The 16,517-nt window shown below is 38.4% G+C and overlaps 1 protein-coding gene across 3 annotated transcripts in view; it reads right to left on the bottom strand.

Annotated features, from left to right (window-relative positions):
- The window catches only part of LOC145986437 (deoxynucleoside triphosphate triphosphohydrolase SAMHD1-like), a 130,056-nt gene that overhangs the window by 30,593 nt on the left and 82,946 nt on the right, over positions 1–16,517 (bottom strand). For all 3 annotated transcript variants that reach the window (XM_083120454.1, XM_083120455.1, XM_083120453.1), the window contains exons 7-8: positions 15,412–15,468; positions 5,751–5,928 (exon numbers count right to left, since the gene is read on the bottom strand). In XM_083120454.1, the coding sequence (XP_082976580.1) occupies positions 5,751–5,928; positions 15,412–15,468 (235 nt within the window). The remainder of the gene's footprint in view (positions 1–5,750; positions 5,929–15,411; positions 15,469–16,517) is intronic.

Here is a 16,517-nt window from a genome sequence, read left to right as displayed (position 1 = left end):
GACAGTTTACTTTCCCTTGGTAGATAAGGTTTAGCATAGTGCAGTGGCAAAAGTGGCAAAAAAAGGAGGGAGGTTACAAGTGTTCCCCCTAATCGCTGCCAGTGTGTGGGCAATATATAAAATAAATTGCTTTCCTGATGACATAAAGTAATGTTGCTCCTTTTAATCAAGGAGTTCCAGGTTCAATCCCCAATGGAGGCACAGTGGTTTAGGTCACATTTTAAGCTGGTCTAATCACAATGGCATATCTGAGCATAAACTGGACTTAAACAAACAAAATTTTACTGACAGAAAGTTGTTTTTTAAAAAAATAAGGTATTTGTTTTTGGTCATTTTTGGCCTACATGGTGTACACGATGAACCTCCGGGATTTTGAAGTGATGGGAAATTAAAACTAACACACCTGTACATTTTTTGGTAATTTTATTGCAAAGAGCAACTCAAAAAGATTCTTACAAAAAATTACCACACTTCTATGTGAGCACCTTTAGTGACACAAAGAATGCTGGAATTCCACTTCGTGCCACGTGCGCTGCAGCACGTTGTCAAGGATGGTATCGATGGCAGCAACAATTCGGTCATGCAAAGCATTCACATTTGGCACCTTCATTGAGTAAACTGTGTCCTTAACATACCCCCAGAGGAAGAAGTCCAGAGGAGTGATATCTGGGCTATGTTGTGGCCAGGGAATAGAGCCCCCTAGACCGATCCAACGATCTGGAAAAGTTGAACTTTGTACACATACAGACGCAGCCGTTTCCATAGCACTTTATGAACTGTTGAAGGAGGCATTTGCAGTTCTCTTGCGGCTTGCCTGCAGACGAAAACATCATGAACTTGCTCAACTGTCTTGTCAGAGTCTATCCCTGGCTTCATCAACACACTCCCCGTTTCCAGAAAACTTCTGTACCATACCCTGATGCTCTTGTCCGTTGGCAACGTTTTGTTCAAGACACGCCAAAACTTATGCTGCACCATAACAATTGATTTTGAAATTAACTTTATACCACAGATTAGATACATGACAATACACAAATGATTAGGATTACAGAACTGTACATGATCTCTGACCTTGAGAATTCAGTATGGTGTGAAGCCAAACAGAGCCTCTACACGTCGTGGCATGGAATCAAAGAGGGCCTGCAGACTAACCATATCCCAGACATGTTCGATGGGCAACATGTCAGGCGAACGTGTTGGCCAGGGAAGCAGTGGTATCTATTGTTCTTCGAAGACAGCTTGCAGATTCCTCGCCACATGTGGCCGGGCATTGTGCTGCTGAAATATGGCATGTGGAGTTGCCTGAAGGAGGGGCAGTACCTCGGGCTCTAAAACCTCCCTGATGTAGCGGTTGCTGTTCAGATTGCCTTCAATACATAGGAGGTGAGATCGCATGTTGTATCCAATGGTGCCCCAAACCTTCACACTAAGTGTTTGTCCACTATGCCGCTCAACAATGCAGGCTGCCAGATTGCGTTCACCACGGTAGCATCTAACACGTATGCGGCCATCACTGTAGGACAAGTTGAAGCGGGACTCATCCGAAAACACTACCACTGCCAGCGATGGCGTTCACGTACCCATTGCATTCTGAGGCGTTTGTGGTTTCTGGACAATGGAAGCCAACGCAATGGCATGCGTGACACCAGTCCAGCCTGCAGCACACGGCCTTGAACTCTCGATACAAACAGGTCCACAGCCTTTGCAGTGCTCCAGCATCGAGCCAACACTGTGGACGAAGCTGCACGGTCCGTTACAGCCATGGGGATAAGATGGCGGTCATCCTGTGCTGTGGTCACATTGCATGGTCCAGTACCCGCACGTCGCTGCGTACAACCCTCTTCTATCCACTGGTTCCACACATGCATCATTGTCAAAGCAGCATGCCCTGTACGAGCCTAAGTGTCACGGTATGACAAACCTGCTTCCTGGAGACTGATCATTCTGCCCCATTCAAACTCACTCACATGCTGATAATACACCCTTTGATGTTGACAAGGCATACCGGCATTTGCTTTCATGTTTCCACATCGTTTGATGGATCTTCACTGACTGAGCTTGGCATAACACTGACCTTTCCGGTCACACAAGAGAGGGCGCTGCTGGGCCTACATGTATGCCATCTCTCTGCAATCCTAATCACTTATTGCTGGTACAGTGTTCTACACATCCTCCGAGTTTGGATTCGTTAGGGCCATTCATTCTGGGTGTTGCAATTTTCACAAACAGCAGTGGATTCTATTTACAAAATATATACAAAACTACACTAAGTTATGTGGATGTGTATACAGGGTGTCTCATAAGTAATAGCACAAACTGACACAGGTGAAAGTAAACGATAATAGAAGCAAAAAAGTCTCGTTAAACATGGGTTCTGCAAACAAGCGGTTTTCGAGATAATCGCGAATATGTGATTGTTTGTAAATGTCATCCTAGTTGGTAAAATGCTAATAATGTGTGCGAATGTGTGGTTACAAGCTGTCATTGATTGCATTTTGTAAACACCGAGTGCTTTACTCCTTGTGTGGTCCAAAGTTTGCTCTTTGTTTACAAAACAGAACATTTCCGAGAGGTGGCATTGTAATCAAACAAGACATTTCCGAGAGGTGACGTTGTATGGATACAATCAGTACACAGTCTAATCGTACTGTGTGATTCACGTCAGTTGCGTTGGACTGCGTAGTGAAAATGGAACATTACAGCAATGAAGAGTATGTGGATATTCATTTTGTGTATGGTTTGGCTAATGGCATTGCACGGGAGGCTGCACGCTTGTACCAAGAAAAATACCCTGCTTGAAGGCACCCTGAGTGTCACACATTTACTAGGGTACATCAGCACCTCAAAGAACATGGGAGCTTTGAACATGGTAGGAGAGCAGGTAGACCTGCACGCATTATGTCTGAAGTTGAGGACATGGTGTAGGAAGCAGTAGAACACTATCCAGAAACCTCGACGAGGAGAATTGCCACACAAGTGCCAGTAAGCCACAGTAGTGTATGGAGAATTTTACATCACAATTCACTCTACCCTTACCACCTCCAACGAGTTCAGTGTCTCAGTGATATGGATTGTGTTCCTAGAGTGACGTTTTGTCAGTGGATGCAACAACAGGTTGTACTCAACCTTCGTTTTGCAAGTAACATTTTATTTACAGAAGAAGCAGAGTTCACACGCCATGGTATTTTTAATTTTTATAATTCTCATGTTTGGAGTGTACTAAACCCACATGCCATTCATGAGGCACCACATCAGCAACGTTTCTCATTGAATGTGTGGTTACGGGTACTAGGTGATCGTCTCATTGGACCCCACATTCTTCCAAGAATAACGCCATTAAGCCTTGTTTCCATGATTATGAAAAAATAAATATGCTGACCAAGGCAGTAATTTATTTTATTAAAAACATAAACTAAACGTAACGTTTCAACCATCTAGCAAGGTCTTCTTCGGACTCTGTATCAAGTACAAAAGTACTTTTGTACTTGATACAGAGTAAGACCTTGCTAGATGGTTGAAACGTTACGTTTAGTTTATGTTTTAATAAAATAAATTACTGCCTTCGTCAGCATATTTATTTTTTCATCTTCCAAGAAGACTCAATGGACCGGGGTACCTTCGGTTTTTGCGGCATGATCTTCCAGGATTGTTTGAGGATGTTCCCCTTGATCCACGTCAGAGTATGTGGTACATGCATGATGGAGCACCAGCACATTTTGCTGCTGCTATGAGACGAAACCTAACACGGAGATATCATCAAAGATGGATAGGTCGAGGTGGGCCTGTACTGTGGCCTCCAAGGTCACCAGATCTAAATCCTTTGGATTTTTGTCTGGGGTCACCTCAAAAGAGTAGTGTACAACACTCCCGTTGACACGGTTGAAGAACTGGAACAGAGAATTGTACATGCTTGTGACCAATTCCGAAATGATCCTGGGGTGTTCAAAAGAATTCGAAACTCAATGCAGAATCGCGCACAGTATTGCATCCAGATGGAAGGACGACACTTTGAACATCTCCCTTCAGTAGCGTAACTAACACGCTCTGCGTCTCCCCGCAACTTACAGTTGTGCACCCTACGATTTTTTTTAAACTTTCTTTTCTAAAATATTCATTAACTTATGTATTTATATTAGGTATTTTCAAATATGCAAATACATACATGTAATTTGAATCGATTTAGAAACTGGTACGAAAGGTTTTAAAGGACAAACTGTACAAATTGTTACAATTAAAAATGAAAATGTACTGTTACTACAAAAATTACGATATTGTTAAATGCCCATTACCAGTCCTCTGCGTTTTTTTTGAAGGAAGCAATTCTTGTGTTAGTTTCGTCAAGTCCAGTTTTCGAGCACGATTGCTTTCAATGCTTAGCAGCATAATTCATATTTCAGTTGATTCTACATTCCGAAATGAAACAATTTCTGTAGCTATGGTGCAAGATCTTGTTCATATTTCTCCCAGAAATTTGTACCAAATTCCCCTACAACAACTACAAAAGAAACTTAACAGCAGCACAATTTCACCAAACCTTGCTAAAACTCAGGCAGTAAGTAGGGGGCAGGGAGGGGTGAAAACATTTCCAGCACATTTCCTTGCTTGTCGTCAGCGACGTAATCTATGACTTCAACTATTCAGCTAATGAAGGTTTTCTCCTAACCTGGAAATTCACTTTCTACTTTTCTAGTGATCAAAGTTTTCTGCTTGTCATAAAAATATAATGTATTCGGTTGAAAATATATTTTAACACCGAAAGGAAAACTTTTGTGAACTAATGGTCTTTCTTAATTTTACATCACAGGGGTTGTGGGGGTGTTATTTACGCCACTGCCTTCCTTAACAGGTACGAGTGTACAGTAACTGTAATGTAGAACATACTAAAGTAGTGAGTGCTGTATTCCTTGGTAAAGTAAGTAGAATGTTCAATAAAAGCAATGAGATCTCCTGATTTCTCATACTGTATTACTGGTATTTTACCAACTAGGATGATGTTTACAAACACTGAAGTCAGTGGTGGATTGTAATCACACATTCGCCATTATCTCGAAAACGGCTCGTTAGCAGACCCATGTTTACTGAGACTTCTTTGCTTCTATTATCGTGTATTTTCGCCTGTGTCAGTTTGCGCTATTACTTTTGAGACACCCTGTATACTTTGTAGATATATTTAATAAGCCTACTGAAATATGAAGATTACACTTGGATAAAGCCATCTATTCAAAAAAGCTGGCATTTTTGCAACCACTGCTTATGTCTAATTGTGAATTCCATGTTGAAAGTTGTATTTTAAATTTAGATATGAGTGTCTTTTATAATAGAGAGATACATGAAAGATGTGTAACAAAAAAAATGCAGTCAAGTAATGTATTTTCATCGATTTGAAACACTTGGGTGAAAAAAGCTGAAAAAAGTACAACCAAAAAAGCTGCACAAAAAAACTCCATTTTTTTCCCGACCACTTCCAACTCTACTTCTAATACAAACAAGCATCTACTGAAGCTTTACAATAGACTAGGTCCACAACAAACAGGCTTTGATAATGGTGGGTAACCAAAATAGATATGCAAAAAATATATAATTTTTATGAGTAACACTGATGTTTATTTGTATAAGTAGTGAATTTTAACGATGTTTGTGATGAGAATATAAGTAAGTACACGGTAATGATAATCATAAACTCTTGTTTAGACTTTGTATGTATGATATCCTCGCATGCACCACACATAATCAAAAAGTAAAATACATACCTCTGGTACACTCCATGATCCAATAAAGGCATACAAATCTCTTTTTACAATGCGCAGAATTAGTTGTTTTGCTTCAGCGAGATCATTGTTTGTAGTGTGAAGAATATCATTAAAGATATGATCTGTTAATCTGGAAAATGCTGACATATCCTTATGTGCATTTGCCAATCCCACTCTTCTGTAAAGAAAAATAAATTAAAAAATCATTCCTTATAGTGTTAAGTGAAAATTATCTTTCTCCTTGCTATTTAGAATGAAAATTCTCTGGATATGTGATTATGTTATAATTTTATATCAGAATATAAATTATATTGGTTATCAGTATGGCAAAAATGTCATAGTGACCCATCTATATGTGTTTTATTTATATGTTGAACCTGACTTATATGTATGTCAAGGTGAAGAGAAAATAATATGTATAACTGAGAATTACTTACAAATCAAATTTAGATACCATGTCATATCATTATTAAAATACTGTAATTGTATCTATTTTGAGAAACACAGGTTATTTCTGTTATAAAGTGTAAATTAATAAATCTAAAAGTTTGGTTCTTAAAGCAGGGACGGCGCCAGGGGTGGGCACGGGTGGGCAAGCACCCACCCAAAAATTCCTGTGCCCACCCGATTGCCCACCCAATCAAATTCAATAAGTACATATACTTGGAGATATATGAATAATTCAATAAATAAGTGTATTCTGGTGTTCATAACTTGTATATTTTACTTGTGAATATTATCTATGCTAGAAATATTCACATATTATCAACCCATAAAAAGCCAATTTTGTCATTAGAAAGTGAAAGTAAATACTAGAGCTATTGAAACAAAAACTGTGATCAAATGAATACTTCCATGATTAAAAGCATTTAGTAGGCTTAGGAGGCTCAAAATTATGCAGGGTATGATCAAGATTATATCAGAATTTAGGTCGAACTTGAGGACTGCAGCTCCGGGCCTCCACATACGTATATAAATCCCGGCCTAGGTATGGTTAAAATAATCTCTAAATAAACAAATAAAATCATCATCTTAGCGTTACTTCCACCAACAACACAATACATTATTTTGACTTTTAGTAATTATTATTATTAGAATAATTTAATCAAGAAGACTTAGATGGGCAGGCCATGTGACACGAATGGTAGAGGAAAAAATAGTTTACAGGATTCTTGTTGGGAAACCTGATGGTAAGAGACCAGTAGGAAGGCCAAGACGAGGATGGAGGGATAACGTTGAGATGGACCTAAAAGAAAACGGCAAGGATCGAAAAGATTGGATTGATCTTGCCCTGAATAGGTACAGATGGAAGGTTTCTGTTGCTGAAGCCATAAACCTTCGGGTTAAATTATGCTAGAGAGTATAATATAGTTTTAATTATGTCTGCATTAAAATTCCAGAAGTGTCCCTTTTATTATTTCATTAGAATTTTTATATACTTGTTATCTTCAAATATCAATATGCTATGCGAAATATCAACTTTATATTCATTTTACTAATAACAAGGAATCACAATAATCACTACAATACTGAATAAATTTTAATAAACCAGTTATGTATGGAAAAAGCTACAGAATTATTCAATTGCTAATGAGTGGCTTATCCTATTTAGAAATCCTCGTTCCATACATAAATTTTGCCACATGAATCAGCCGAAAATGTCAACAGAATCTGTAGATGCAGCTGAAGTAAAGAAAAAAAGTTATGTCACGAAGTATCCAGAAGACGATTTTATTAGTTTGTTTTTAAATCCACTTTTATGCTCAGATAGGCTAATCGGGACTAAACCTACAGTTTAACGTGGAACCAGCGTGCATTGTGCTTCCACCAGAGGAGGGGGGAGTCGAACACATGACGTCTTCATTATAATGCGACAGCGTTATGCCTTTGGGGAAAAATATACAGATGAACTCACACCAAACGTGGTATTTTATCACCACAGAAGGTGCATCCATTTTAGGAGGGTGATTGCCTGAGGCAAATATTTGAGACTTTGGGAAAACAACATCATTGTTCACGGAATTAGCTGCCTTGACTTGATCCACTAATGAAACGCTATGCAATTGAAACTACCATCTCAACTTTCTAAGAGCTATGGACTAATGCAACTCCATTTTTGGAACAGTAAGTTGTGGTTCATTTGTTATATTTAACCTTTAAACAGCCGAGCCGGATTTCGAAAGTAACCCCTCTCTCGTCGCGGACTTTGCACGTGATTTTTAAATTTTTACACTTATTTCAGAAAAATGTTATATCTCGGATACTATTTGAGCAATCTACTTCGGATAACTTTTGTTTGAAAGCAAAAACATCAGAGCACACGACCGTGTACAATTCAGAAAGCCCAAGTGAGAAAAACGGGGTTGGGAGGAGCCAAGTCCCAAAATTTCAATGAAAAAAAATCTGGCGTTCGCACCCTCTTCTCCCGTTATTTTGGAAAAATGGCGCAAACATTTGCATTGTTTTCAAAGAGTAGACCTTTTGCAACAAAGCGAAACTTGTTTCAAGTTCTAGTTCTCATACAAGCTGAAATATGAAGCGATATGTACAATTTGCATTTTGGCTAAAAATAGCTAATTTGCATATTAGAGAAAGGGGGGAGGGGGTGGGTTTTCTTCCACATGACATTTCAATGTCTTGTCTCAACATCTGTCAGCGTTTACAACCTCTAATACAAGTATGAAGGTCCTAAAAGCACGTGAATGTTGTAATCGGCACCATGGGTCATACATGACCCATTGGCTGTTTAAAGGTTAAAGTCATTTTTCTGCTAATTTTGATAATGACGACGATAAAGTTCAATGGTGATTAGATTAAAGTTACGAAGGAGCGAAATCAAACACAAGCTGACACTCAAAATACAAACCCTCATAAATTATTACTTTGACAGTGGTTCCAAGCACCAGGGACTCGTTGCCTGAAAAATCAAGTTTCCAGGGTGTGCTGCACAGGATAGAGGTTGACATTCTAGTGTGTTCGAAATGGTCACGCCATGCAACCGAAGTCATTATGAAAAATATATGAATTATTACTGGCACGGTGATCAACTTCAATGACTTCCTTGTGCCCTAAATCATTTTGTTACCTCAAAAAATATGTTCATGTAACCAACCATACGTGTATTGCTTCTCCCGCATTAGTAACATGACAGTTCAGAAAATGAATAACAACTTAGCGAATAATCTCTTCAATTCTGAACAGATTTTTCGATCTTACTTGTTTGTGAGTGATATTCTGTCAAAATAGCCTTTCATTAGCCTAGGAATACTTCATGGACAATGAACAAGGAATTTGATTTCCGTGTGTGTTTTAAATCATTCCTAATAAGACGTTCATTTTAATCCAAACATTCAGTGGCGGCGATTAGGAGAACTGGGAAGTGGGGGATGCGGTTCCCTCGCCAAATTTTGCCACTTTTTGCCCCTGCACTATGGCCTTTTTATGCTAAGCCCTTTCTACCAAGAAAAAAGTATATTGTCCCTGCCCCTCAAATCTTGGCACCCAATCGCCGCTACTACAAACATTCAGATAGATTTATCAGTTGTACAAACCTTGTAAGCTAAGAAAAGTGACCCCCAAGGAGTAAGAAAACTCTTTCAGTCAAAAACTCATACGATGAAAATACTATGCTCAGAAACATATCATGAACTTCACGATTGTCTTTCTATCATTGTCGCCGAATACATAAAATCAAGTATGTGCCTTGTATTTGCAACACAAGCTTAAATCTAATTCAAATTTATTTCACTGTATTAACATGCATACATTAGAATGTATGGCTGGGGTATGGCTGCGCATGTGTAAACACTTCCTTGTGTCCATCAGAGACAAAACGAAAGGAAATGGAACAAGATGCGAGAATAGATTAGAAAAGAATAAAGAGGAAAACAAGGAAAGGAAAAAGAAGTAAGAGGAAAATCGGGAGTGTAAGAGAGAGGGGGATACATACGTCTTACGTACACATACATGGTCTTACATTTATACTGCCCACCCTAATCTATCAATAAGGAGCTTCTGCCCACCCGGTCGAAAATTTCTGGCGCTGTCCCTGTCTTAAAGACATTACATTTGCCACTTCATTAGTGAACACTTTGATACTGAAATACTACAGTAGACACTAAGTTTTATGATTTTAACTACCCAATTTTTAAAAATTGTCTAAATTAGTATTTATTTTACTAATGACAGCAAAGTGTGGTATAAGCGATACCTAGAGGCATGCATATTTCGTTTTTGACAAAAACATGAAATATGAAATAACGCATTGTAATGTTAATTTTTCATGATTCTGAAAGGTGTGAGCTGCATTTCCCCACCCCGTCTTGTCACGAAATAATGCAAAATGAGCTGCAAAATGCGAAATAGACTATTAAACATGAAATTTTGAGTTTATTTACCAACGCGACACTTTTTGAAGTCAGAATTATCCTGTGAGTTATGCAATTCACAGAAAATTTATTAATTCTGCTGTAAATATTTCAGAAGCTAAATGGATCCATTTATACAGGAATACACTTAATATTCTGGTAACGACATAAATGTGTTATTAAAAGGGATATGTTTATTTTGTGTAGTAAGTGCAGTTTTTAAATCAAATTTAGGATTAAATTCACAATTTTAAAAACAAACTGTCATTTTGTGTACTGCTTTTTCACCGCTATAACAGCAAAATTTTATTTTATTTACCGCTTTTGAACCTGAAATTGACTCTGTTTTTGTAGGGATATGTTGCTTTTTTATTTACCAAAAATATGTGCCTCTAGCGATACCTAAATCTGCAGCTATTTTAGTTTTAATTTTCTGTGGATTAACGTCCACTTCCCATATAAATTTTACTTTCAGGTCAACAAGCATGTAACTTTTCCTCTTTCTGTTGTCCATGGCCAACCAGTAGCAACTGAAAACTGTCACTGCTGTGACATTGTTGTAGCTTGGTTACGTACAAATCAACTGTAATTTATGAAAATTAGTACGTATAAAACCAAATTATTTATAAATGCATTACGTACAAATAAGGTTTAATTAACACGTTCTTAAATTATATTTTGATGGGACCTACAGTAAATTACTAGGGTGAATCAAAAAGTAAGTTACACTCGACCCGTGTTCCTGTACTAAGAGAGATAAAATAATCACACTTGGTGGCAACACTGTCTGGAATGTTTTCTTCACACACCAGAAGCAGCCGTGCTTCAGCTGGTTTAGTATGAGTTTAGCTGAGTAGTCACAGTGTGAGTATGGCACGTTGCATTGAGGTGGCATCCAACATTGAGGTGCGCTCCGTCGTCCGATTTTTGTGGGCACAAAGGCATAATCGGAGTGAAATCCATCGCCAAATTGTCGAGGTGTATGGTGAGAATGCGATGTTACACCCCATGATTGCAAAATGGTGCCAGATGTTCGAAGAGGGAAGATCGAACATGAACCACGAACTGCGTGTTGGGTGGCCTGCAACTGTGAACACTAGCGACAACGTGCAGCGTGTGAATGCAATCATTGTTGCTAACCGCCGCATGAAAATTAAAGAGATTGCAAGTGAACTGAACATATCCTATGGTAGTGCGTCTATGCTGATTCGTGATCAGATAGGTTATCGTAAACTGTGCTCTCGCTGGGTGCGGCGCTTGTTAACTGACGGGCATAAAAATCAACGTTTTGATGCTGCGCTGTCATTTCTTCAGCGTTATTCCACATATGGTCCGCAGTTTCTAGGCAAAATAATCACAGGAGATGAGTCCTGGGTGCACCAATACACTCCTGAGGCATCCATGGAATGGAGACACAAGGATTCGCCACCACCAAGAAAAGCCAAAACCTGTCCAACGGTTCGAAAGGTCATGCTGACGATCTTCTTCGATTCCGAAGGCGTTGTTTACAATGAGTATCTACCCCGAGGAACAACAATCAATGCCGCAACATACTGTGAGACTTTAAAGAAGCTGAGAAAAGCCATTAAAGATCAAAGGCCCGGAAGATTGAGTGATGGGGTTGTTCTTCCTTCACGACAACTCTACCCCCCATACAGCTGGTGTCACACAGGATTTACTGCAGAAATTCAAGTGGGAAGTGTGGTCTTAGCCTCCCTATAGCCCCGATTTGGTACCCTGTGACTATCACCTTTTAGGTCCTCTCAAACAAGACCTAGGGGGTCAGCGTTTCGCATCAGATGAGGAAGTGCAGGAAGCAGTCTCAAAGTGGTTCAAAGAAATTGGACTGAATTTTTACACACAAGGAATCGAAAAACTGGTCACACGATACGAAAAGTGCTTGGAATACCTTAGTGACTATGTCGAGAAAAGTTAAATGTTCATGCGTTTTCGTCCAATAATTTTTTCTTTATAATGTGTTTTGTTTGTTTTTACAGGGGGGGTGTAACTTACTTTTTGATTCACCCACGTACATACAAAACAGAATTCAGCAGAACTGAGTTATGTATAAAGCAGTCTAAACTGTATTTCTGGTACGTATCAGACTTATATTAGATAAAATATAATGGAGCAAGAAGTTAGCTCTGGATTATAAAAAATGATTTGTTGACATCCTGCATAGCAAACATGTCAACTACATGGTACACAACTACTTTGAAGTGTTCCTCAACTTAATCTCACGCAATGTGCTGGCAAATACATATTCTCATCTTTAAAAGACAAAAAGTACATACGATATGAACCAGAGGCATATATTCGGGGCTATCTGGGAAGCCCAGACTCAGGAAATAAAATACAGAAAAAATATCTATCAGAAAATGTGCATAAAATTGTTCATTTCAATAAGATGAACCTGATTTCTTAGAAGTTGGAAACATTGCCTGCTTTCTTTGAATTCGCGAGACGGCTGGCCCCATGGTCTGGCCCAGCTGGCGGGCAACTCCACGGGGATGATGGGTAAGCTTGACAGGGCTCCGATCAATGTTGCAAACCAATTTTTCCCACCATGTAATTTCCCCAGGATCCGGGAATTGTGGAGTCAAACTGTTACAGGAGAGAGAACAGGGTTGCATATGGCGGGGAAAAAACCCTCTGAACTTCCTCAACAGTCTGGGTCAATGTTGCAAACCAATTTTTCCCAGCAAGTAATCTGCCCAGGAATGGGGAATTTTGAAGCCAAATTATCGCGACCAAAGGGGAAAGTGTCGTGTGACAGGGACAAGAACATCATTGAACGCTTGCAGAGGAGTTGGAAAAGAGGTCGTTGACCTTCAAACAACTAGATACAGTGGGGAGTAGAAAATTGTTGGCTGAGCGGGAATGGTTTACCGAAATGACAAGGACCAGTTCTAGTCTAGATCGCGTCGAGTTGTCTTGGTGCGTGGAATTTATTTAGAGGCAGCGTCTGAATACAGTAGTGAGTGGATTGTATTTTTGTGAATGATATGTGCTGTGTGTTGTGTAGTGAACTCAAATGAGGGACATAATTAACAAGCTGTCTTTTCGGATTACGAATGACGATAAGCTCCAGATCGTTGTGGATTTTTCTTGTATGTCCACCTTATGAACAGATAAGCTAATGGGGATCAGACCTACAGTTAAAATGGTATCTAAACCACCATGCATCGAATCCGGGACCCATTAGTTTCAAGGCAACAACGTTATTACTGCGCCAACAAGGAGTACCCGAACTTAAATTCGTGAAAATAGGTAGGTTGAAATTTTATTTTTATTCTCGTATATAGGCCTACATAATATTTCACAATATGGGCCTCTCATTTATACAAATAAGAATGAAATTCTTGAAATCCTTTCCTTACTGACAGTGTATATTTCCATGTTTTATTTATGAGGTATATATTTTTAATCACAGTCACATCACTTCAACTCGCCACCCCAAATGAGTTAAAAAAAACAGAAACACCCTCACCAGCAAATTTTTGACCATTTGAACACTATGATATGGTGCGATAGCCCAGGTTCTTAACCCAGTATATGCCACTGATATGAACACAAATGAGCCACCCAAGGAACTTCGACTGCTATTTTCCACTGTGCTCAGGAGCAGACTCTTCATGAATCCTCATTGATCTAAGTAACGACTTCTAAATACTGAATAAAATCTCAAGTTATCATTCACATTTCACTATATCAGAAGCATCTTGCCTAATACAAACATTTATCTTTAATCTGTACATTTTTTTTGTGAGATATTACATATAATGTGTCAATTCTTGCCTTACATTAATTAAAATGAGGACTTCCACTCAAATTTGTTCAATAAAAATGAAAGACCTCTCCAACCTCAAACCTCCCACTCTCCAACAAATTACCTTCCCAAAACTTGGACCTGGTCCCACCCCTAATGATACTCATGTGTAAGACTACTAATACACTAAAACTAGGCTAAAAGAACAATCATTACCTTATTTATGTGTGTATAACGTGCACCTCTTTGCAAATTTTTTCACCAAAAAACTGTGGTGCATGTCGTAAATGGAATAATTCTGACAGCTAACATGAAACCACTCTTGTTTCCACCGTATCACTGTGTATAACATATTATATTAACAGACATAAATAAATTATGCTCATGCATGTTTCAATGTTTGCAGGAAAACATCATAAACAATTTTGTTAAAAACTGCTTCCGTGGTGTAAAACTTTTACTGGCTTCGAACATGAACACATCAGTCGAAATCACATATCCCAAGCATGGCAAGTACATAATGTAATTGTATAGCTGCTGCTTCCCCTCGAAAGCCCAATTCTTGGATGGAGCTATCTTCAGCTTTTCCTCTTCCTTCCATCATTCTCTTACACTTGCCTCACCAACGTCAAATGTTTAAGACATGACCCTGTTGCAGTTTTCCTGCGCGTATGGCATAACTTCAAATTTGAAAACAGCAGAGTAACTCGTCCTGTTTCCCATCTCGATCTTGCTTTCTTCTACCAGAATAAACAAGCTGGTTACAAAAGTGAAAGTTTTGGGATGCTAAACCTAGCAGGGGAGGTGACTAAATACACAAGATGATTGATTGATTTGCTTTATTTTACTTCGCTTCTTGTGCCACTTGGGTTAATTTGCAAAGATGGGGATGAGTGATGATATGGTGAATGGACATTCACAAATATCCATGCCCAGGCTGGGATTCAGGGAGGGAGGGAGGGAGAAAGAAAGAGAGAGAGAGAGAGAGAGAGAGAGAGAGAGAGGGAGAGGGAGAGAGGGAGAGAGAGAGAGAGAGAGAGAGAGAGAAAAGAATGGATAAAATCATCAGGAATTGTACCAATAAATCACTATGTCTACACTGGCCACTGCCAATAGAGAATCTCAGTTGGTAGGATGCAACTGCAGCACATGAGACCCACATTCGATTACAGGGGTGGGGGATTTCAGATGGGAATTTTTCAAACAATGCCACTGCATGGAGGGATGGTGCTCATCACATCACCTCCACAAATGGCTGATATTATAAATGTGATCCTACCTCCACAGACCCCCTTCCCCCATATGCCTTCATGTCATAAGGCTCTGTGCAGATGGTAGTTTTACCTTCTTCTTCTTCTTCTATCTTTTTCATAAAATGACTGCAAAGTCTCTTATTTTATAACCTTATGCTTTAATATTAGTACTATTTGTGCCTCGTTCTCATACTATCCAGAATGTCAATCATACCTTGCAAAAACACACAAAAAATAAAATAACATGACAACTTTTCTTGTAGATTACTCACCTGTTTGATCCTAATACAGTATATGCTGCTGCAGCTTTATGAAAAGCATCAACAAGCCTAAATGAAGAAAAATAAAGAAACATCAATTGTAAATGTAGCTCGACTAAGAATTTATTGTTACAGTAATTTCTACATAAAATTAGACATTTTTAAAAAAAAACATGTGACATAGATGAATATTTTCAAGCATCCAATGCCAGCTATATCAATAGCTATGGCTATTTTTTGTAGGACACCTAAATTTTTACTGAATCTCAAGCAAAGATAACATGAACCTACTTCACTTCTAAAATTATAATTTAAAAAATCAACTTTGTGAGTAGTAATCAGGGTGGCTACAAACAAGCAGAAATGAAATTCCCTGACTTTTCCAGGTTTTCCAGGACAAAATTTACATTTTTCCCTGACAATTAGAAACTAAACTAAATCGATGTTTTTGCAAATGGAAATAATAAACTCATACAGATCCACGTATGGTTTTGCAAAATACCAATATTATCTTCTATTAAATTGTCTTAATTTCTCTATTCTCTATGATTTGAATTCAACATGCAAAATAGTGAATTTGGAAAATTATTACAATTCACAAGCTAAGGAAGGATTATGGAATTTTGTCATACGCAGTAAGTTTAAAATAAAATACTTGATTATTTTTAAAGTTACGACTAAATGAGATAAGAGTGATTGATTAAGAAATACATTTTGTAATTTATCAGTCTCCTTATACATTCTCGGTATTATATGTTGATATTTCCACTGAGGCTTGGAACCCTCTGCTTGCAAAAACTATGAGTGCGGACTCATTTTTCAATGCATAAAGCTACTTCTCTCTTGTCTCTAAAGCAAAAAACTTAACTCTTGCATATAAGTGAAACAATTGAATTGTACAAAAGAGTCATATTTCCTTACATTATCAATGGGATTTCTGCTTCAGTACAGTATATCCAAGTGAAGTACTGTGAAACTGACAACATGCAGTTATACCATTAATCCTGACGAAAAGGGTATGTAAGTATTAGAAATTTAACGCAAGGAATTTATAGAATTGCATTGTATAGGAACCTGAATTAGCAAACCAACACATTAAAACAGGAACACTCTAATAA

Source organism: Lepisma saccharinum, chromosome 4 (genome assembly GCF_977018435.1).
Source record: "Lepisma saccharinum chromosome 4, izLepSacc3.1, whole genome shotgun sequence".
In the NCBI taxonomy this organism is placed as follows: domain Eukaryota; kingdom Metazoa; phylum Arthropoda; class Insecta; order Zygentoma; family Lepismatidae; genus Lepisma; species Lepisma saccharinum.
The sequence above is the reverse complement of the archived record's forward strand: the minus strand, read 5'-3'. Positions and strand labels throughout refer to the sequence as shown.